This window comes from Rissa tridactyla, chromosome 3 (genome assembly GCF_028500815.1).
Source record: "Rissa tridactyla isolate bRisTri1 chromosome 3, bRisTri1.patW.cur.20221130, whole genome shotgun sequence".
Taxonomy (NCBI): domain Eukaryota; kingdom Metazoa; phylum Chordata; class Aves; order Charadriiformes; family Laridae; genus Rissa; species Rissa tridactyla.
Genome location: NC_071468.1, coordinates 106,159,858 through 106,184,663, shown reverse-complemented (window position 1 = coordinate 106,184,663; position 24,806 = coordinate 106,159,858). Strand labels below are relative to the sequence as shown.

The 24,806-nt window shown below is 37.7% G+C and overlaps 1 protein-coding gene across 1 annotated transcript in view; it reads right to left on the bottom strand.

Annotated features, from left to right (window-relative positions):
* The window catches only part of SNTG2 (syntrophin gamma 2), a 276,316-nt gene that overhangs the window by 113,167 nt on the left and 138,343 nt on the right, over window positions 1-24,806 (bottom strand). Inside the window, exons 5-6 of the mRNA XM_054195752.1 lie at window positions 6,689-6,732; window positions 6,535-6,576 (exon numbers count right to left, since the gene is read on the bottom strand). Coding sequence (XP_054051727.1) covers window positions 6,535-6,576; window positions 6,689-6,732 — 86 coding nt within the window. The remainder of the gene's footprint in view (window positions 1-6,534; window positions 6,577-6,688; window positions 6,733-24,806) is intronic.

Genomic DNA, 24,806 nt, shown 5'->3' with positions numbered 1-24,806 from the left:
GTAATTCTGCTTTTGTACTTGAAGATTATGCACATCGTAAATGCTCATAATGCCAGAGTACTTGCTGTTTCTCTAACCCAGGGAATTAAGTGACTGTGAAATAGATGGGGGTAAAATAGTAGTACTGAAATCTGAACTACTTAATTGTGGCTGCTTTCTCAACATGTTTAGAGCTTGAAAGAAAGCGGATTTCCACAAGTACATTACAGAAATTATGTAATATTTTTAAGGATACATTTAACACAAGCACCATAATGTGCTACTCCATTTGTTTTTTAATTTTTCTCTGAAATTTTGCTATCCTTTACAAAAGCACTGTAAAGGTGCAAAAGGGTGAAAATTTAAATGGCAAAAATGTGTTTTAAAGCATGTGAGTTTTATCATTTGCATGTAAAAGACATGGGAGACCAAAAGTATACTATAACTTGCAACTTAATGAAGAATGCTGCCAGATGCATTCAGTGATGAAATAATTGCATTCCTTAGAGCCTCTGGCAAACAGTGAGGTTGAACTGTGCATTCCACAAAATTTTAAAATTGTACTATAATTTGCTGATCTTATGTAGCTTTATTTTTATGCAGCACTGGGATACAAAATACTTATAGCAAAGTAGCACCTGGAGAAATGAAACTAAACTCAGATCCTTTTCATCTAAGCAAGGTGAAAAACACTTTTTAATTATTTGTCTCACTGTCATCATAACAGGGCTGCTGTTCTACTATGACCAAATCCCCAAGAAAATAGCTCAGAAAAATTCTATAGGGTAACTGAAAGAATATGAAAACTATGAACAGCAGAACTTCCCTCTGCACTCTAATGTCACCAATTAGCATTATTGCTCTTAGTGTTTATTTTTTCTCTCCTTCTGTTAATGCTCATCTACATAGCAGCAGCTAATTTGCTAAAATACATGGTAAGTCTTAACTAATGAAAGCAACTACATTAAACCCATAAGTAAATGCTTCCTAATAAAGGGGTTCATTCACTTCTTTCAGTTCCTGCTTCAGGTCTTTGATGCATGCAGCTCTTCTGCAGCTATCTACTCACCGTAACAGGTATTTGCTGTCCACATAACAGATGACTAAAGCATTCTTTTGGGACTGACTGAGGCAATGACAAAAGAACTCTTTGAGAACTCACAAGAGGAACTTAAAAAAGTAAAATCTTCAGAAGCTTGATATCTTTTTTTTCTGTCTCTAGTCCAAAAAATATATTAAAGTGCTTTAACTAAAGAGAAACTTATTGAATGTTTCATGGTTAAAGAGTTTCTTCATGAAAACTTATTTATAGAAATGCTGCAGTTTCTCGTAGAGCTGTATCTGAAAACTGCATTGTGTTTTAAAGTGACTTACAAATGCTTTCAAATCTACATACCTGCTTTGGCTGATCCCAAATGTAAATCTCCGAATAATGAGAAAAGCAAGCAGCGAGTCAGCAATCATTTCAGCAAGCTCCCTGTCAATAATATTTAGGGCTGATGCATTCTACCCGTGTTTGTCCTGTTCATAAGTCTGTGAGTAACTGGAGATAGGTGTGAATAATAAATAAAATCATATAAAATAAAAAATCCAAAGAAAATTATTGAAAACATTTGTCAGAGCTACAATAAAAAAAAAAAAACATCAAAACACCAAAAGACAAAAAAAACCAAACAGGAAAAAAAAACAAAACCCCAACACCAAAAAAACCCAAGAAGCATGTACTTCTGCCCCTTAATGGCTTATCACTATGGCTGGCACTAGTGAAGTAATTCAGTATCTCTATCTTTGCCACGAGCATCCCTTTTAGCAGCCTGTTGTAGGTTTACCCCAGCCAGCAGCTAAGCCCCCACACAGCCACCCACTCACTCCCCCCACCAGCAGGACAGGGGAGAGAATAGGAAGAACAAAAGCAACAAAACCTTAGAGATAAGGTTTAATACAAATACACAGTTTAATAAGTGAAGCAAAAAAAAAGGCAAAAACAAAACAAGCAATGCAAAGGCGATCACTCACCACCTACTACAAACAGATTGATGCCCAAGAGAGTCTCCAAGTAATGGCCCTTTCCCCCATGAAACCCTCTCTGCAATTTTTACTGCTGAGCGTGATGTTATATGGCATAGAAACTCCCTTTGGCATAGAAACTCAGGTCAGCTGTCCCAGTTGCGTCCCCTTCCCACTTCTTGCTCCCTCCCAGCCTACTCATGGAGAGGGGGAAGAGCGGAAAGCAGGCACTGGTCAGCCATAATGAAAACACTGGTGTGTTATTAACATTGTTTTAGTTACAAACCAAAACCCAGCACCATGCAGGCTGCTATGAAGGAAATTAACTCCATCCCAGCCAGATCCAGCAGTACATAGTCCCTTGGATCACACAGTACAATCTGAAAACTTGATTTAGGTATTTACAAAAGAGTCCTTCACCACCTCTTTTGCAAGCAGCAAGAAGTGGGTTCAAAGTATATTGGAGGATGATGTTTCAGAATTTCCATCTTGAGGCAAATGTGAAAGATCATGGTGACAGATGAAAATAAAGCAAGACAAAAGAACTAGCCAATGACCTTTGACAGGCTCCCACTGACTAAATACTTTGTATGGTGTTAACAACGTTAAGCATAAAATGCAACCCAGTGTGAAATGAGCCTAGCCAGGCCTCGTTGCTGAGTGTCTTTTGAACAGAATCGCTGGAGTGCCTCTCACCCAACCCGACTGACACACTTAGATAATAGCACACGCTTCACAGAGGCACAAGATGCATGTATGATTTCCTAAAAGCTGAATGAGTCTTCCATCCTTAAGCTTCTGCTTTCTGGACGAGTATCCTTAATCACTAAGCTACTATATTAATAGCTTAATAAGTTGTAACACTGCCTTCTCCAGTGGTGTTTTTAGGTGCCCAAACCTACTGCATTGTATGTCAAACTCAAAGATTATGGTTTACGTGGTGTCTGAACCCTAAATGGAAATTAGGGCTGTGATTACCTATTTTGCATACCTTAAAAACCTTACACATAAAAGAAGAGCTTTTTTCAAGCAAACATTATTGCAGTCTATCTGTGCCATACCAAAAGTTTTAACACATCCACTTTCACCAAACAAAAAGACACAAGAATGTAAGCTGAAGGCTTCCTTCTGCAAAAAATTAAATGGATCACTCAGAATTATTCCTAAATTCAATATAAATTTTACTTTAGATGTTTATGTACCATCCTTGTGTGCAATTGCACATACTCTGGGCCTCTGTAATCCAACAAAAATGAGATGAGAAATATTAACCTTCTGACAGGTAGCAGACAAGCGCATCATCATTGACATGTTCCATTTACAAAAAGCAACTACTGACAAACAACTGATCCCTACAAGCTGAAAGCTTATGCTCATTAAGTGAAACCTTCTTTTTGAAGCGTTTCTTTTCAATTGCAAAACCCCCATATTCAAATAAGGAGATTTTTATTTTGGATCAGAAATCTCAACCATTATTTCATAAAAATGCAATGACATCATTTTGATAAAATTCCATTCTCTCAGGAACTTTGGCAGTAGCCTACCTCATCTCAAATCTCATAGAATCAACTCCTTCCTCTACCAGCTGACCCGTTTATCCAACCCCACTCTGATTATAATAGCGGGTTCTCGTAGTAGAAAAGTCTCTTTGCAGATCTGTCTCCTTGGCCCATTGAGATCTCTCTTCCTTCTGGAGCTTTCTTCAGTCATATGGCCTACAGTTGCTCCAGGAAGTTTTGTTTAATTGAACTCCCACGTACAGGGCAACGAGCATGTCATTCCCTGTCATTCCTCACCACCGCACCTTAGCTGTGTTACATTGACAGTTCTGGAGCGCTTCCTGCTACTGAAAAAGAGTCTTTAAGGGATGTAACTTACCGTTTTGTGGGGAATAACTTCCAGGAAGTTTAGAGTTTTATATGTGTAATAACAATACAAGCAGCGGGAGGGCAGCTGACCAATACGCAACAGACCTGACCCTGTGCTTTACTGAGATTGTCTGTAATTACTCTAGAGATTCAGCCTGATGGTATTAATCAACACCAAAAGGACTGCAAGATCATGCAGTTGCACTTTATCTTGACCTAGAGAGATCACCTCCAAGTAATAAAAGCAAGTTTAGTTCCTTTGCCCATGAAATTTCTGCCTTGCTGATAAGACTGTCAAAGCCCATGTCATTTATGGTTGCTACAGACGCTATTCTGAGATACAGTTGTCAGTGAATTGACTGATAACTGCCAATAAACAGGCAATAGGGGGGAACAATTTTTACCTATACTGCCTTGCACTGCAGACTGGAAAAGCACTGCACATGGAGTGAATGTGAACTGCCTTTACCCGCATACAGTCAATCTGATGAAATAAACCAGTTAAAAATCTAGCCACTATTCAATAAATTATTTTGTTTCAGGTTAGACCAAACATTGTGGTAAACTGTATTTCAAAACTGCATGAAATAAGTGGAAGAATAAAGAGGAAAAAAAATAAGCATATGATGGACTGCTGCTTTTCTTTAAGTCTGTGAGAATGGCAAGTGCCCACTACATTTTCAAATGAAATACAAAAAAAAATTTCAAAATTATAAAGTCTAGGTAAGAATCCTTAGAAAAAGCCTTGAAGCTGCTAAACCTTAGGCCATTCATTACCAAAATCGGCATTCATCACTGCAGCAGAAGCAGCGGCCTGTGAAGGCGATATGTAGTAGAATTGTTGTAAGTGATGGACAGGAGAAGGATAGGGCTGAGGTATCTTGGTGGTTCAGGACAGAACAGAGAGTAGGCAGCACAGGGAACAGATGCTATGAAACATGTTATTGCTTGGAGCCATTTGGATACACCCACTCAAGAGCTGGTGATTTGTTCCAGTGGCTTCCAAAACTGACAGGTTCCCAGCCATCTCCCATCCTCTGTGCTATGCAATGCATTAGTCTGAGTGTTGCTGTGGAAGTAATTCTCCAACTGGGGTCGAGTATGAAGTAGAGAGGGAAATGCAAGTAACCCTGCCAGAACATTGGTCTAAGATATTCATCTAAGCACTGAAAATGCTACAGAAGCAGCATTCTTTGGAAGAAGAGAGTTCCCTATTTTATTTTTTTCTCAAGCGAAGTCTGTTATTCTATAAAGCAATGTAAAAAACATTTTAATAATTTTCCTTTTAAGTAAGCAAAAAACTCACTGGAAAACATCGGTCCACTTCTTGAACATCACCATGAAAAGTAATCCACCAGCGAGAGTCAGCATATCGTGCTAGAACCATAATTCCATTCTTCGATCTCAAGATACCTCTAACAGATTCAAAAGCTACACAGAAACTGGGAATGCATTCCCCAGTGTGGTGTACAATCCTGGGCAAGGGACCTTTTCAGCGTGTTGCAGCAATCCACACACATTGGTTTTCACGTGAAAACCAAGGTTCAGAGATATGTGCCTTAATCTCATCCCAGCTTGAAGTTGAGATCTTTGTGTGTTTTCTGTATTCTTCTCTTTCCTGCATGTGGATATGGTCGTCTTAGGTACAAGATTTCTTTATCATGGTTATTTATTATCTATAGTCCTATAACCTTTGGGAGTACCAGCTAAGAATCAGGACGCGCCCAATAAGTGCACTCAGGCTTGAAGATGGCAAGTGCATCTAAGTCCTATGGATATCATCAAAAAAGCCAATGTTTAAGCACATTTCTTGCTTCCTAATAAAGAAATTTCCACAAAATCTGACAAATGGCATCTTAAAATGACTTACAGCATAAGATGAAATTTAAAAACATGTAACACCACCGCTTTTTCAATTCCTCCCATTCTTGTCCCAGCATTTAGAAACAGTTTAACATTGTATGCTATTGTTATTATTATCTATACTTCCATAACACTTGAGAATTCTCAGCATGAAACAGGAGCACTGCGTTCAATTCACTTGCAACCCCTGAAAGACTAATTGTGATCACCCAAAGGACATTTCAGTACCTACAGCAGCATCATAAAAAAGATAATGTACATTTCTTATACTTTCGGCATTCCTTCTTAAATAGTAAAGGCCTGCTAATTTTTTTGTTTGCATTCTATTGAAATTTCATGGCAAGCAGCCCAGTGTACAGTTTACAGGGAAAACAAAAAAAAAGATCATGCGTTCATTGATAAAACTGTTACAGTTCCTATACTGGGAAGAGCAGTTGCACTCCGCTGAACAGAACAGAGGTAACCTACCAGGATTTTACATTTTTGCCTTATTTTGTGCTTTGAAATACTTATTTTAGCTAAGGGATGTAAAAATTACAATATACAATGACAGAGAAGACTCCGTTTTGGCATAATACATTTGTGCCACAAGTGCATATATCGCACTAAGAAGAATCACAGTAAGGGTGCAGAAACAATAACAAATGCTAACAGCCAAAATTAAGCTTTTAGTAATCACATATATGACAAACCTGACTATAGCACTGTGTCTTTATGGTAAAAACCAGTAAACTCATATGGAGTAAGGCTAGAGACAGAACAGCACAGACACATGATATTCTGTACACTATCAAAAAATCAAAGTGGAATGACTTACCACTTCTTCATGGGTAGCACTTTCTACATTTATACCATTAACCTAAAAAGCAAATACAATAGGGAGAAAATTATTTGCAACGTGTAAGTTCGTTAAATAAACATAAAGGTAAGTACGAAACAAATGTCTGTGGAAAAAATGAATGTTTACTGACCTGTATTATTGCATCTCCTATAAATAACATTCCTGTTTGGTCAGCTGTGGGATTACAGAAGGAGTACATTTTAATTGAAAGTAGTACTGCAAAATAAAGCTATATTCTCTTTCAGCAATTCATTTAGCATGCTCTTTGTAACCTTCATTTTGGTTGTGAGAATACCAATGGCATAGCAATCAGTATTCATCCTATAAAGATAACAGATTCCTAGCAATTTTAAACAAATTAAGAGAGTTACTTCTCATGCACAAAGAACTTATTTAATATGGAATACAAATGTCATCTCTCACTAACGAAGGATTTCATTAAATTATGTGGAAATTGTGATTCACACTTTTCATTATTCTTCCACAAAAGGGAACTAGGAATTTCTGAAACTACTTAGCAATTCCTTTCCCCCGAACAAATTCACAGGGACTGCTATAATTAAAGAGGTTGTGCCTAGAATTTAACACAACTCTTTAACATGAACTTTGAGTTAGCTTTGTTCCTGAGAATAACAAAACACATTATTCCGGTCTGTAATTTGCATGCTTCCTGCCCTACAGCATTAATGGGAATAATGCAATAAAACTGCAAACAATTCTGCACAAACAATGACGTTTTTGAGGTGTATTCTCTAACCTTTTTTTTTTTTTACTTTTTAGTGCAATTTGAGGATGTTTATCTCCTCTTGAAATTTATTACTTAATTGAAAGTAAGGCTCTGATCCTGCTACGACTGATATGATTAAATAAAGCATATTAGTTTTATATACAATCTTACAGGGTCACAGCTTCAGGCTTTGAAGAATGCAATAAATGTTAACATAGACAGTATTGTGAGATATGGATATAGAGGTAAAAAAGAAAGAAAAAAAACGTATAGAGTATTCTCACCATTTCTGCAATATAGCTTTTGTCACTACAAATGTTCCTTTGGTACAAAATAGCTTTTCTTATATTAAATGTAACTTTCTAATAGATTTTTAATAAATCTTCTTGGCAGATAAAAGATAACAGTTCATTAGTCATACTTTTATCAGTACTTTGGAAAGATTTCACTATTTATTTTAAATACCATGCTACAAGTTGTATTGAAGGTCTTTACCCCACTTCTTATTCTTTAAAAATATGCACGCAATTTGTCATAGCTTGTAGAGAAGAGAGACACCTATGTACAGAAACGCAACTGAATTAAAGCAGTTCAAAACCATTGCGAAGCAACGCGAAGTAGCCTACATCGAGCACATACATTGCCAGAGGTGCTGAACAGTAGCTTGGGCATCTCAATACTAAACTTCTGCTCAAGACGTTAGTAATGCATATACCAACAGTGACACGCACGTGAACCATTTTTAATTCAATGCTTATGTTAGGGGCATTGGGCTGCTGTAGGAAAGTGGGAGCATACTTCAATCGGAGAAAGAAGGAAGAGGGTGTGTTTGAAATTCCAGTTGTGGGAAAGCAGGAAAGGATAAAATCAAAGGGTGCATGCCTGCTCACTGTGCGTGACTGACTCAGAACTGAGTGGAGAAATTTTGAGTATGTCTGTATTAGCAAGTCATGAGGCAGAATGGAGAGAGATGAGAAATCAAAGCAGTCGGTGCCGAGGCTCCTTACGCCCACACTGCATGGGTTTCAGGGATTTTATTTCAGATCAGTTAGACTGGTATCCCAGTCTGAATGCTCCCAGGTGATGTGACGCTGCCCAAGGAAAGCTATTGCACAAAACTTTGTTTTGCGCCCATCCTAAGGCATACCAGTGCCGCACAGAGATGCACTCCTGCTGCCAAAATAGCTAGAACGGGCCACACTGCAGAAGCAAACCTTGCTTACAAGTAATGCAATGGTCCCTGCAATGCAGAGCTTGGACATCAATTGAATGAGGCGTAACACAGTGAGAGCGGGGTCTCCACCTGCTTCAGGAGGACAGTGCATAATAACACAACAGCACGGTTTTGTAATCTTGTCTAAGTTTACAAAGAAAACTGCTTAGTTCTAACAAGAGTTATAATACAATACGTACCCTAGTATCCATCCAAAATAGAAAAGGTAAAATTACAGACACAGGTAAAATTCCTGCGATAGTTACCAGTTTAAGGCTTGAAGAGGAAAACCATTGACATGAAAAGCAGGTAGCTGGAGCATGGTAACTCAGCAGCACCGAAAACAAATCCCTTCCAGGGAGCAACGATCATTGGTCATCCCACAGGGGTAAGGAGTACTGTAATATCCCTAGATACCTACTGTGTGTGTTAGCCAATAAATTTTGCAGTTTAAGAGCAAAAAGCAATTATATCCTGCTCGCAGAGTCTCTACACGCAATCAATCTGTCCAGATAAGTAAATGAGAGAAGGAGCATTATGTGGTCAACACTAAACACTCTATGAATTGAAACGAAGCACAGAAAATGGGGACAATCAGGGCATTTGTTCCAAAAGTGCATTATGCTGCAAACTAACCCAATAATGTAGACACCTCCCTGGCAGCTGCCATCACGGCCAGTGACGATACTCTGACAAACTGTCCTTGCATGTCTGTGATGAGACACTTTGGTTTTAGTCAATTGTCTATAAATTAAAATCAGTGATGATTTCTAACAAAAATATTTTCCCCAAATCAAAATGCAGGGGACATGCTGCTACAATGCACAAGTTACAATACAGTTTGCAAGTATATTAGAAATAAAGTGATTGGAAAAAACTCTTTGGAAAGAGACAAAAAGGCAGTCTTGTTTCTCTAAGGCGTATTTTAAACCTGAAGACAAGACATCTACTGATGTTTTCTTTAAGTCATATGTTCTCTACATGACAAAAATTTTAATTTTCAGTAGAATGTTCCAGGCTGTGTGGGACTTCTCCCAGTGGTAACATCCTTGTATACGAAGGTGTCTATGAAAGGCTGCTCTGTAATTATCAGTCACTATGTGTAAAATGAATCAGCATTAAAAACAAAACACTTCAGAAAGAGCTTTGGGATACCAAGGAGCACATAACCTTATTCACAGAAACAGTAAATATAACTTCTTCTAGAATCCAGTATACCTCTTTAAGTTTTACTTGAAATAATATTTTAGTAGCAGTCAACTGAACATGGCCGAAAAAAAAGATTTTGAAAAAAAAGGCAGCACAAAGTAGTGATAAGTAGGAATGTACCAGGCTGTAAAAGAAAATTAAGTGTTGCTGCAACAATTAGTGCTACATCACCTTTACTCTACATCTTAATTATCTTTAAAAATGTTTAATATTGATTAAATGCTGTACATTGATTAAATTCACAAGTGATACTGCAGCAGAAGAAAAGCATCAGGGAAACACAATGGGGCTTATGTTGAAGAAATAATGTGAAATTAACTTAGTTTTGAGAACATTAGACTTAAAAAACTTTCCCAAAAGCAAATGACTCATCATTCTAGCCATTAAAAAAAATAATTCAGACAGAGCCATGAACTATAAAAAATTATTTTGTGCTTGGTGAGAAGTGAAAATAACCAGTAATTCTTTCTAGCTTTGCCTTGTTTCCTTCTGCTATCCATTAGGGCTGAAGAAGGGCTGTATTAAATTTTCCAACATTTGCAAGATTTTAAACCAGTAAATTTACTGAACAGACTCTTGGGAAATTTTGACTTGCCACATGTTAATTGATGTACCATTCTATGCAGTTTTGAGTCTGTAAATAATGTGATGTTCTGATATTTTTCAAGATTGATCACAATACAATTTTCACTCAATTTTTGTTGAATTCCTGTATCACACAAGAAACGTATCAGGTACTATGTCCTCTGACATTATTAGTGATGCACACAAACACGCTGCTTAAAGCACACAATGAATTGCATTGACTTCGTGCACCTCTCAATTCATAAGCTTAACTTTAAATAAGTATTTCATTGCATAAAGAAAATCTTAATGACTAGTTAAGAAACTAGATTAAATAAAAAGACGACTAGAGAAACTAGTATATAGGATGCAAGAGACTTGTCAAGGTCATCCAGATGTAGTTTTCCCTCCTCTCTTATGAATAGGACATAACTACAGTCATGACTATAAAGATACACCTACTGCAATTCGCTTTCATTTTTTTTTAGTAAAAAGAAGCAGTTTGACATTTTGAATCTATGTTTTAAAACACAACTCTATTAACTCAGACATTGAAAACTGCCATTTTAGGTCAAGTTACTTGATTAAACGTAATTTCTTTGTTAAAATAAAATAAAAATCAACTTTCCAAATTTCTATTCTTGACCATGAGATTTCCTTAGTTTAGTTTTTTTCCTCTTTATATGCGTCCAGTTTGTCACGTAAAGAAAAGCCGTAAATCACTCAGTAATACAATGTGTTCTATCCAATACCCATGCCATTATTCTATTGTGCCAGGTTCCCCACGCTGAATTAAGTGGCACATGGGGAACTGGGACTTTCTCTCCACTTTTCTCAGTGCCTATGGAGCAAGCAGAAAGAGATAATTTCGGTTTTTTAAAAGTACGGTATCTACCCGTCAAGAAGTCACTTCTAGATGTAAGCATACGCAAGCCTGAAGCACTGAAGCTCAACCCATTATAAGAATCAATTCAATGTGAGAGAGACACAGGATGAGATAGATGAGACAGGTACCGGACGCAGGAGTAGGCAAAGACTGCATGTAGAAGGGAGCACAGGTTTGGAGAGATAATAACGGGCCTTATATGAATGAAAGCATAGGATATTCAGCAGTGCTACAGCAATTGCCATCGATCCTCCTCAATACCCTGATCATGAATGCCTTAATGGCAGAATGAATCTCCTGCTGACTCATCAGTGAATAAAAACGCTACTCTGGGAATAGGTTATGGGACTGTTGAAAAGCCGAGGCCATCCTGTAGCACAGTATTTTAGATGGCACTTTGCACAGCTGCACAGAATACAGTGTTGTATCTGCGAAGTTAACACAAGGTAAAACTGGTTTGGCTTGGGAAGTCAGAAGAGGGATCTGGATGGGCTGGATCGATGGGCTGGGGCCAATGGTATGAGGCTGAACAAGGCCAAGTGCCGGGTCCTGCACCTGGGTCACAACAACCCCATGCAGCGCTACAGGCTTGGGGCAGAGTGGCTGGAGAGCTGCCTGGCAGAAAAGGACCTGGGGGTGTTGGTCAACAGCCGGCTGAATATGAGCCAGCAGTGTGCCCAGGTGGCCAAGAAGGCCAACAGCATCCTGGCCTGGATCAGGAATAGTGTGGTGAGCCTGACTAGGGAAGTGATCATCCTCCTGTACTCGGCACTGGTGAGGCCCCACCTTGAGTACTGTGTCCAGTTTTGGGCCCCTCACTACAGGAAAGACATTGAGGTGCTGGAGTGAGTCCAGAGAAGGGCAACAAAGCTGGTGAGGGGTCTGGAGAACAAGTCTTCTGAGGAGCATCTGAGGGAGCTGGGGTTGTTTAGCCTGGAGAAAAGGAGGCTGAGGGGAGACCTTATCGCTCTCCACAACTACCTGAAAGGAGGCTGTAGAGAGGTGGGGGTCGGTCTCCTCCCCCGCGTAACAAGTGACAGGACAAGAGGAAATGGCCTCAAGTTGTGCCAGGGGGAGGTTTAGACTGGATATTAGGAAACACTTCTTCACTGAAAGGGTTATTAAGCATTGAAACAGGCTGCCCAGGGAAGTGGTGGAATCGCCATCGCCGGAAGTGATGTGAAGGGGTAGATGTGATGCTGAGGGACATGGTTTAGTGGTGGTTTTAGCAGTGTTATGTTGATGGTTAGACTCAATCATCTTAAAGCTCCCTTCCAACCTAGACGATTCTATGATTCTATACCTGTTTTCTCGTCAGCTGGGACTATATAAAGAACAACGTGAACTATAACAGTGTGCAGGCACCAGAGGTGTCACCAGGAAAGACTCTTTCATCCAAGCATCTGAGCAAGAACTGATCACTCTGGACATAGTTTTCCTTACAGTTTGGCAGATGGCAACATGTGCATGCAACTGATACCAAGAATTGTCTAGGACAATGTACGTGCTAGCAACTGTAAATTTCTTCCAATTTTGTTCCACAAAAGAAGTACCAACAAACCCAGTTTCTTTCTGTTCTATCCACTGCACCAGCTAGGGTCCTGCAGACAACGTAAGGCTGTGTTCTTTCTTGTAACACTGGAATGGTTGGTAACGTCATGGGCAGGGACCCTACCTGGAAAGGTGATGTGGGCAAGAGGTGGGGTTAGAGACCAAACGGGTACATTGGTCAAAAACCAACTACTTTTGCTGCTGCTTTTAGAAGCGCAAATATGGTAAGTTTGGGAAAACACAACTTACAGCAAGAAATCATCGTGCCTGTGTTCAAAAGTGAAAATTATTATTTTGTTCCATATAAAAAATGTGCAATTATTAGGATGGAAAAATCAGGGGGGTCATACCAAAATACTAAATCCTTTAAAGAAATTAACACAAGTAATTAAATGTGATTTCTTGCTGCTCTGTGGTGACAGTAAAGCTGAGAGCAAAAATCTGGACCTTGTATTTTAATTAGGAATTGCCTAATTTTACTTTCTGCTTCCCTTCTCTTCCCTACTGGCACATAATTCAAAATAGTTTTATAGCCCTTATTAGTTTTATAGCCCTTATTTATTTATTTACTGCCCCAAGATTACTGTAGTACTAAAAAGCTACACAGACAGAAGCTAAATGTAGAGAGGCAACTACAGGATAAACATATGAATCTGTAAAATCAAGAGACATTACCTGACATAATATTGCCAAAAAAAGAGGAAAAAAAACTGTATCTAAACACTCTAAGTTCTAATCTTACACTACTATAAAATCAATCTCAGTATTAAAACTTTTACCATATCATGATATGTAGTTGCATCAGATTCCAAAAAACTAGACAGGATTAGGTTGGCTGAACACTTGGATAAGAAATCCATAAAATAAGTGCTGCTGAAAAAAGTGATGTTTTCTGACTCACTAAGTTTTGCTCAAGACATGAATTCATTGTTAAACTAATGCAAAGTATACCTCCAGAAGACATTATGCTTTTTGAAATAGAACTGGAATAAGTTATGAGGAATTTGAGATGACTTATGACTTTCTACAGTGATAGAAACGTTTGTACCAATAATTCAGCCAAATTCCATGCTAGCTTGTGACACTAATTTCTGGCTTTATTTCACTAAAAATACCACTATTTTTTCCCCCGCAATTTCTTAGAAACTACCGTTAAATAAATTGATATTGTTTACTGGAAAAGAAATGGCTTTTACTTTGAGAAAGAGAACGGCATTTAACTCCTAATAACTGCACATGATCCTGAAAAAGACCGATTTACAAAACGTACTGTAGACTCCTTTGTATTTTGGGTAGACACGAGTACTGCTGTTATTATCAAAAGGACATTGAGAAGGATCTGGGGGTCCTGATGGACAACTTATGGGCAATTCTCTCACCCATTTTCCACTCTATTTTCGAATGATCAGCAAGTATATAATTATTTCTAGACTTATGACCATCTTCTGAGATTTTTTTTTTAAACAGAATTAGCTTAAACTGGAGATTTTACACTTAGTAATAAAGCAAACTGAAAACAGGAGACATGAACTGCTAAAACTTTTACCTTTTTTCCACATGAAATATTTTAATTCTAAAGAAAGCAGAAAATATTGAAGAGGAAAAATGTTACAGAGCTGAGTCTGTCTTGAGGTGTTCAATACCAGCTTTGCTCCTTCACCTTCTCCTTTTAGATGACCTCAGCAAAAAACAGGTTTTCAGAACACACTGCTGACTAGAATCTTCTACTGATAAAACCATTTTTTCTATCAATGTCTCGCATTGAATTGAACTTGAAAGGGAAACTACTGTAAAAACAAATTTCTAATATTTTTCACTGCAAACTGTTAATGGGATAAACTTAGCTTTATTACAAACAAATATTGCTTTATATTTTATATATGCCAAAAAGTAAAATGAGGAAGATGTAGAAGGGTAATTAGCAATTGCAAAAGCATTAAGGAACCTTAACCTTAAAAAAGAAAACCTTTTATTCCCTGCCATGACTTTTAGAAGGCAGAAGATACTATAACTGCTCAAATTTCAAAATACCATTTTGTTACTATTGCCTAGTATTTCAGAGAGCCTACGTTAATAGACTAAATTTGCCGTTTTTTTACTGACCTGGTGAGGACAATGGTTGCATGTATACCAAAATTGAGAAGACTAGAATCTGGAAACGTCCTGAGTGTAACACTATGTTTAATTAAATGTGCTTTGAAATACGGCGTGGAAAAAAGTTTTAAAGTTCAGTTCTATGTCTACCCATCTAACTCTTAGCAGTAACTCAAGCAAAAAGTATTAAAAGGCTTTTTGATAGTTTTCTGATTCCAAACAGGTTTGTGACACGAGCTGCATTGCCAGTTTATCACGTGATCTGTAAAAAGTACCAGCATACTCTGTGATTCAATAGAATTTCAACCTGCTTTAGGAAACAAGAGGAGAAAAATTCAGATGGTCTGAGTTCCCTGCAGAAGTCCCTCGATGCAAGACCCTTACGCCAAACCAAATGGCAATGTGATTCTTGTAGGTGTTTCCAAACAAGTAACATTACGGTATGAATTCAGTAAACAAAACCTAGACACAACAGGTTAGCTATTTAATTTAGGAAAGAGTCCTAGTATAGCTCAGGTTAGCTTGTAGATGTTGCAGCAGAGAGAGCCCACAGGAATGGTTACCACAATAAATTCTTACTAGAGAAAAATACTTCCAGTTTTACATGCATTTAGTAAATGAATTCTTCATCATTTGATTTTGCCTTTATAGAAAAATATTAATTTTTCAACATAAGGAAAAAAAATTGAACATGAGTAGTGTAAGTACTTTAAAATTTTGCCTAATTAAGTCACGATAACTAAGATGTGACTATAAGAAAAGTAAAGCAGATATTTTTTAAAACATATCTTCAGAAAATTTGAAAGTGCTACATTACTACTGTCATTTATTACTTGGGATACTTGCTTAACCACAGCTAATAAGTCCCTTGAGTTTGAAAATAAAACTCATGCATCTTACATGGACAGAATTCAGAAGTAAGCAGCAATAATTAAGAGACGCAAAAGCAATAGTTATAACTATGAATAAGTTATATTTCATTAAAAAAAAAAGTTCTACTAGCCAGCATAGCTAACACTCTATTACGAGTCAATGAAAACCTGTTTAAAATTGAAAAAAAAAGTGGTATTTCTAGGAATACAGTTAGGAGTGTTAGAAGCTGTAGGTACTCTGTGTGTATAATGAATCTAAATGCGATATTTTCAGTATTATTACAGTATTTTTTAGGTAAAAATAGTTGTGCACATTTTAAAATTAATTAATCACTCGGAGAATAAATTGACAAAGGAATGTAGTAAAACGCAAAGGAAGATGAATCTGATCACACAATTGCAATATTCTAAGGTGTGAGGCTAGCTCTAATAGACATCAGATTAATATCACATTTAAAAGGCTTTTTGAGCTGAATAACATAATATAAAGTTAGATAAGTTTTGAATAGGTAACATTATATAAGGAAATAAGTTAAAATCTGGCATTTTCAATCTTTTCTTCCAGAATATGTAAATAAGTTTTCATTAAATTCTACTCTAGTATGCAAAAAAGTTTTAAATGCTGTAGAGGTGATAACTGGAAAACAAGCTTGGAGACTAAGGGGGGATGCCAAAAGCAGAAGAAATACATACTTTAAATGAGTTACAAGAAGAGAATTAGTTCCTAAAATAGCCTAAAACATCTTTATTTCAGAAACCAGTAAGGGAAAGATAAGAACAGTGAAAAGACCAAAAATAGAGCTTCCCTGCAATTGCCAAAGGATGTCATTAAATTTCTCATATTATTCCATGTGACATTCTCTCTGAGCAGAAGGGTCATTACATTTGCTCTTTCCATCAAGTATTCTATATGATTCTTGACTGCTTCAGCAACAAAACCACCCATCCTCAGAGGGACTTCAGGCAGTTCTCTCCTGAACACTTTATCTGAATGAAAACATATTATCTACTTCTCTAATTTCTCTCCACAGAATAATTATCTTTAACCTTTTTCTTCAACCTGGACTGTAGTGGTAACAAAGTCAAATAGTAATTTTAAGTGCTATTTCATTAGACTTCTGCAGTTCATGAGGGAACTACCTTGTTAATCAGAGGTAGGTAAATGGAAGAAAGAACAGAAACTCTACACGTCAGTGGCATCCTACGGCCACAGTTTATTCACTCAACTGCTGCCTGGACCAGGTGACAACTAAGACAACGTAATGTACTTTTCACACCTTTCTCTATTTAGTTCAGAGTACAAGAATATTAACTGTAATATTACAGGTCCACTGAAATAACAAATAATGTTTTTCAGACTTCATATCTACCTTTTTGTTTCATAAACTGCAAAATGCACCTTCCACAGAGAACATTCATCATAAAACCCTATAGAACTGTAATGCAGCTTCCAGAAACATTTTATACTTTAACATAGCTGTTAAGCAAAACTAGTTTTCTTTTACTGAAAGTTGATCTTCACGTACAAGAAGAATTTGATCACTAATATACTCTTTGAATACAATTTCTTTACCCACTGAACAGAAAAGCATTATTCAGTATCAGGAACCTAATGCACATGTTTTTAGACACAGACACACACATATGTATGTACATATATATAAAGGCTCACTTCTGGAAAGTACACAAGCAGCTGCCTACATCTAGAGCTGCAAAGCTAATTCACTGTTCGTTTTCTTTTTAGCCAAACTGTAAGAATGCAAACAAATTTCAAATTGACCTAAAATGGGAATGCTTTGTTTTTCTCTGTAAAAATGAGTTCTGGATTCATCAAGCTCTTTGAATCCTGTTAAAAAAAAAAATAACACAAATTCTACAACAAAACAAAATTCCTAAGTGAAACTTACAAATAATTAATCCCAAATCTTCTTCTTTCCAAGAATTACTTATGAATAATTTTAATTCATAAAAATATGCATTTCATTGTAGCAATGAAAACATTACCCTCTTAAAAACATTTATTAGATCTGATTTTAAGTATATGCCCATTCAGTTCAATAAACATTTAAAAATTAACTCTTTGCATCCTTCTACCCAAAGAACGCTTTGATTTTAGGTCAATAATTTAAGTCCCTTGCTTCAGCATTTAACCCTCAAAACAAATCCCAGTAGTATAAATTGTTCTAGAACCTCAACTCAAGAATTCATCTACCTATGTGCTCCTCTCTAAATATACAATGACTGCTGTTTGTACCACTGTACCTTAAGTACGTTAACTATTACTTTGAATAAAAATACATTTCCGAATCGGGGATCGAAGTACCTTCTTTTTACTTGTTGACTGATCTTTAACAGTTCATTAAGATGTCCTTTCGATTAAGAGGTACTGCCTTTTGCAGCCCGCCTAGTCTTGAAGAGGTAACAATAAAAAGATAAATCCAAAATCCTAAGAATGTTCTTCTGTGCCTTCTGAAAATAAATTTAGAGCTGGAGGCACAGGTCCAAGAGAGAGAACAGTGAGCAGATGCTATCTTCAGATCACATTAGCTTTCCAGTAATACAGAAGAAGAACACTAGCAAAGATAATTAAAAATTAATGATAGAAAATATGAATAATCCTAAAAAAAAAAATGAAGACATTTGAAAGTGATATTAGGAACGGTGTACAAATATTAAATGCCATCCATCTTCAGATGTCTTATGTTCAAATGAGGCCTTTCTTATGTTCAAAGATGGCCTTGTGTTCAGTCTTCACCTTCATTAGCATAAGGCATAACACAAATTTTTGATCCATTCCAACTTCCTTATAAACGCAAATACCTCCATTTGGGCTTAACTCATCCTTGATCTTGACCTTGCTGGCCCAGTGGAATGAACCTCCAAGGCTGACGAAGCCAAGGTGAGTGCAGCTGCAGGAATGAAGAACATCAGCTACGAATATAACCATGCTGTGCAGCTTGACCGTAATCTCACATCATGCCCACTGACTTGTTCTGAACTAGGCTTGGTTACCCTACTTGTACCACCCTTGTGGATGACCAGAGGCAACACAGAAAAAAATATCTATGGGAGAAGTATCACATATGCTTGCATACTAAACCGTCTTTGCTTGGCACATAAGTGTAAGTGAAACTGTTAAAAGCCCTCATCAAACTGACTTCATGTCCTCCAAACAGATGGTCCTCAACGCAGGCAGCCAGGATGTGATATTTGGACACCGCCTGTGTTTGCAGAGCACACGATTTAAGCCAAGAATGTTTCAGTGGCTAACGTCCTGAGTTTGTTCCAATCCTGCCGGGGTATGTGGCATCCCCAGTCAGAAATGGACTAAGTACATAAAATGGAAGATTTTTCAATGCAGCAGAATGTGAGTTATAAGTCACCTTTTATCACAGAAGGTGGGAAAATGCTTTCAAATTAAGGTTTTATTATTTTTGGCTCTCAAGAGAGAATCTTTTTTGAAACTGGCAAAATGCAAACTATCCCCATTCCACCAGGTTTTATTAAATTTTATTTGAATACTTTTATCACACCTCAGTGAGCTAAGCCCACTGTTCTGCTTCATCATTGCTGCTTATCTGACTCCACATGTTGCATGAGGTATGTGCAGAGCTCACAGCAATAGCCACATTATTACAGCAGGTCTCAAGAAAATGGAAAGTTGTATCAAGGTAACAAAATGTGATTGCTAACTTGATAATTTTGCAACACAAAAAAGAAATTTGATTGCTTGATCTTTGTACAAATAAAATTTCCAGTACTATATGCAGTAAATCACTTGTATGTCTGATGAAGTTAAATTTCAAAGTCCATTTGTTTTTACAGTCTCCACCCTTCAGATTCCACAAATTTTTAAAGACTCTTTAGCAATTAAAAATGGGAGTAACAGGTAACAGAGAGAAAAATGTAAACACATGAAAGGTCATACACTTTACTCATATATTGTGTATAAGGCTTCTTTAAAGGATATTTAATGGATCTGACAAAATTTCTTACAGATTCACTGTACAAGTAAGCCTGACTGAAAGCCTGACTGATCTGATTCCTTTCAAAGTTCAGGATATTCAGTTACACGTCTCTGAGAACAGGACTCACCATCTATTTGACTGTAAACCTACTGCAGTCCTTACTATAAATAAATTGTTAATACTAATTATAACACATATATAAAAATAATACACACCTAGAAGCTATTAGGAAATCACCAACTACTATACAATGATTTACTCTATCTTAAGCCAGTTTCAAAAGGAAAACACAGGGAAGCAATGCTGTATTAAATTACATAAACCCCTAGAGAAACCATGAATCACTCTTCGAAAATCTTACTGAGAAGCCTGAACATCAATAGTATCTTTTCATAATCTGGGTGATTATTAGTAATGCTGCTAATACACTGAGTCAAGTGGATGATTTGATACATGGGTAGGAAAAAAAAATCCTTGCTTTGGAAGTGAAATAATTACCTACGGGATTAAAATTACTCTGTAGCTAATTATATCACTTTACTTTTGAATTTATAAATGTGTTTGCCTTTACTTGTTCTCATTGTGTCTGGCAAAGGACTTTTGTCCCTCTGAAATTAGCTTTAGCAAAAGCTTTGGTGGTATGAAAAAAATGTAACCTTTGTTAGACTGGAAGACAGAATCCACAGGAAAAAATGTAAAGGGTGGAAACTCAGTGATGAGCCATTGGCATTGCTCTTAATATTGTTGAGGAGGGCATGTGCCCAGGAGAAACTCAGGACATTCTTTACTGTGATTTGCAATACACTGGACATTAGCTGACCACTTAATCTTGTCTTTCAGAAATGTAAAGCTATGCTCCTTAACTGAGATTCTGTGTATGTTTCAGTGAACTTGTTCAGGAAAGTCTTATTGACTAGAGTGATCTAGGATACCTTAATCTGAAAGTTATAAACACAGTGATCACAGCTGAGAAGTCTCTAAGAGCGTCAAAACTGTAAGAAGAGTATTTATTACCACTGTTGCTACAGAAGTGCTTGTGTTGAATAATGAAATCAAATCAAATTGAAACGCTCACCCTGTCTCAACAACTGAAGAGCAAATGCCTTCAGCTGCTGCTTAGGTCAATACCAACAAAATCACTTCTATATTTGAAAAAAAATTTAAAGAGTACAATGACAGCTGATTAATTACATTATTTAGGATAGCACAAGGTTGTACAGATATAAAAAAGAAGCAACTGCTTTATTCTATTAAACTTCTAGCTTTGGAACTATAAAATAGCAGTGTAACCAAACAAAGTAAGGTTGGAAATATGATTTTGCAGTGTTGTCCTACGATGGGCATTACATTTCACAAACAGTATCAGACATTTTAGGAAATCAGTACTTTAGTCAGTAAGGTCAATTTTACTCACGTAAGTTTGGCCATTTTACTCAAGGACCCAAAATAGTAAAATCCCTCATAGTAAAATTCCTGATAAGAAATCCCTTCTTTATCAGGTAACTGAATGTATTTTCAAATGTTACTGCATGATACAACTTTTTTTTTTCTTTTTCATTCAGTGTATTTGCTTGGAGCAGCTCACTAAACTCAAAGCCACCTTTGAAGCCAGCCTATCGGTTTCACGGTTATTAGTACCTTGTATAATGAAAGTCCATTGGTGATTTATTCACATTATGTACATACAGATGTTCAATCAAAAATTTAGTTTGAGATAAATCTGTATGAGTCTCATCTCTCCCTCATGCTTAACATTTCCTCTCTTTATAACCAACATGAATATTTTTCCAGATATCCTTTTATACATAAAAATATATGTATTGAACTACGTGTATGTGTGCATTCATGTATAGAGAGGGAGAATGAATGCACATATTTTTAGAACTTGTTATTTTCCCTTAAATAATATTACCAGATTGTTTCTTATAACATTAAAGCGCTAGAATCTTAAAACAGAAATCTTCCCTCAAGGTAATCTGTGAATTAAATTTGGACATATTTTCTTCATTACTATTAATTACCAGTTAAATATGATACTATCGAAGTAACACTGTGAACAGCTTTTGTTATTACCTTTTTCCTATACTGACTAATGGCAACACTTTGAGATTTTTGAGATCATATCCAAAGAAAAAGATTCGCAGCATAAGAAGGTTCTGGACTTCCAAAATGTTTTTACTCTTTTTAGAAATATTCATTTTCTAGAAGAAACCAACAAATAAAAAACTCCACGCTGTTTTCTGTTTCACAGGCCTTCAGTAATTAGAATGGGAGTGCAGGAAGCACTGTGCCACAAAAGCATTTATATCACATATCTCTGATCTTTAGCATCTGCAGCACTAAATGAATCGTGGAATCACTCAGCCTGGAAGGGACCTCAGGAGTTCACTGCACCCAGCCCCAGCCCACACTGAAAGCAGGGCTGAGATGCTCTTCTTCCCGCTTTTGGGGCTCTTCTTCCCGCCAGTGACGCAACCGATACTATATAGACTACCTTCTTCATACCTTGTCAGGTGTGTCAATGTCTTCATGCCCTTCACTGACTCAGCCATGAGCATTGCATATGGGCTTACTGTGATACAGCATTGCCTCTGGTTATAACCACTACTCACTTTGGAGCTTCCTTTGACAAAAGGATACAAGATCTTAAAACAAGTATCTCCTGAGGAGAGATTTTCAAATTTGAGGCAAACAGCCGAACCCATAAAATGGCTGTTGCACTTGTTATTCTACAAATAAATACAGTTCATGGAAAAAATACCTACGATATACAAAACTCCGCACAGAAGTATTTTATATACAAACTCTCTACTAACCTTGATTGAAGGTACTACATCCTAAGAGGGCAGAAGATAGCTTTCTTTGTTGGTGATTAATTTCCTGAGTTACTTTCCTTTGACCTGAATGCTTTTATTAATTTTATTATTATGATGTATTTATTTTCTTGGTGTAGTTTATTATGCTGTGTATTCAAGGAGCCTATTATTGTTCCATATACAATAACCCGACTGACATAAAAACATCTTCTCTTGCTCACTGCAGAAACAATATCATAAAAAGAACTATCATACTGGAATATATATAAGCACTGTACACAAGGAACTTGAAGCAGTCTTTCCAACAGGATACCGGCATAGCCAATCCATTCAATACTCACTATGTATCAGCTGAAAATGGGTTAGCAAGTCTGTGTATTACATTTCAAGCAAAATAAGGACCCCCTAAAGAAAATGCAAAGGAGAAAACCAAGCACAGCCTGCAATTTAGTAAAGCACAAGGCTGAACATGGTGCCAAGCAAATGTGCTTAATCTTCACTGCTGCAAAGCAGGAAGAGAGGCTGATGAGTTCAAAAGACCACATCAGTGGCTCTGAGTCCTTTAAGGAGCAGGACATGCACTGGGGGTCACAGTGCAGTGCTCTGTCTTTTCTTGCAGGAAAGGTTACGTGAAATAGGTACATTTATTCTAGAGAACAGAAGAAACACATAGAAGCTTACCATAGAAACATGACAAATCTTCAAGTATGTAAAAGAATGCCTCAGCAAAGCAAAGAAAAAACTACTCCCCATTTCCTTGTCCACCAGAGAGGAAAATATGACTTTGTTTTTGATCACCTAAGACCCTTAGTTCACGTTGCAAGGCACTGCCCACCCACGTGCGATGGTTCTACTTTTCCTTAGTGAAGGGCACCCTTATTTTCCAGAGCAGTTCTCCAATTTGCCAAGACCAGTACAAGGTCTGACACGATTCCTCAAAGGTTCCTTTTGTTAAATCATAGAATCATTTAGGTTGGAAAAGACCCTTGGGATCATCAAGTCAAACCATCAACCCCACTCTACAAAGTTCTCCCTCACACCATATCCCTTAACACCACATCTAAATGACTCTTAAACACATTCAGGGATGGTGACTCCACCACCTCCCTGGGCAGCCTATTCCAGTGTCTGACCACTCTTTCCGTGAAGAATTTTTTCCTCATGTCCAGCCTAAACCTACCCTGCTGCAGCTTGAACCCATTCCCTCTTGTTCTATTGCTAATTACCTGTGAGAAGAGACCAGCACCAACCTCTCTACAGTGTCCTTTCAAGTAGTTGTAGAGAGTGATGAGGTCTCCCCTCAGCCTCCTCTTCCTCAAACTAAACAGTCCCAGCTCCTTCAATCGCTCCTCATAAGATTTCTTCTCCAGGCCCTTCACCAGCTTCGTTGCCCTCCTCTGCCCTTGCTCCAGCACCTCGATATCTCTCTCATATTGAGGTGCCCAGAACTGGACACAATACTCAAGGTGTGGCCTCACCAGTGCTGAGTACAGGGGGACAATCACCTCCCTCCTTCTGCTGGTCACAGTATTTCTAATACAAGCCAGGATGCCATTGGCCCTCTTGGCCACCTGGGCACACTACTGGCTCATGTTCAGCCGCCTGTCAATTAGAACGCCCAGGTCCTTTTCTGCCAGGCAGCTCTCCAGCCACACTTCCCCAAGGCTGTGGCGATGCATGGGGTTGTTGTGGCCCAAGTGCAGGACCCAGCACTTGGCCTTGTTGAAGCACATTCCATTAACATTGGCCCATCAATCCAATCTATCCAAGTCTCTCTGTAGAGCCTCCCTATGCTCATGCAGACCAACACTCCCGCTTAGCTTCATGTCATCTGCAAACTTGCTGATGATACACTCTATGTCCTTATCAAGGTCATCAATAAAGATGTTAAACAGAAATGGTCCCAACACTGAGCCCTGAGGGACACCACATGTGACCAGCTGCCAGCTGGATTTAACTCCATTGACCACCACTCTTTGGGACCGCCCATCCAGCCAGTGCTTGATCCAGCAGATCGTATGCTCATCCAGGCCATGAGCCGCCAGTTTTTTCCATGAGAATTCTATGGGGGACAGTGTCAAATGCTTTTTGAAAGTCTAGGTAGACAATATCCACAGCCTTTCCCTCATCCAATGATCAGGTGATCTTGTCATAGAAGGAGATCAGGTTCATCAGGCAGGACCTGCCTTTCCTAAACCCATGCTGACTAGGCCTGATCCCCTGCTTGTCCATTATATGACTTGTAATGGCACTCAAGATGATCTGCTCCATGACCTTCCCTGCTACCGAGGTCAGACTGACAGGCCTATAGTTTCCTGGATCCTCCTTTCTGCCTTTTTTCTAGATGG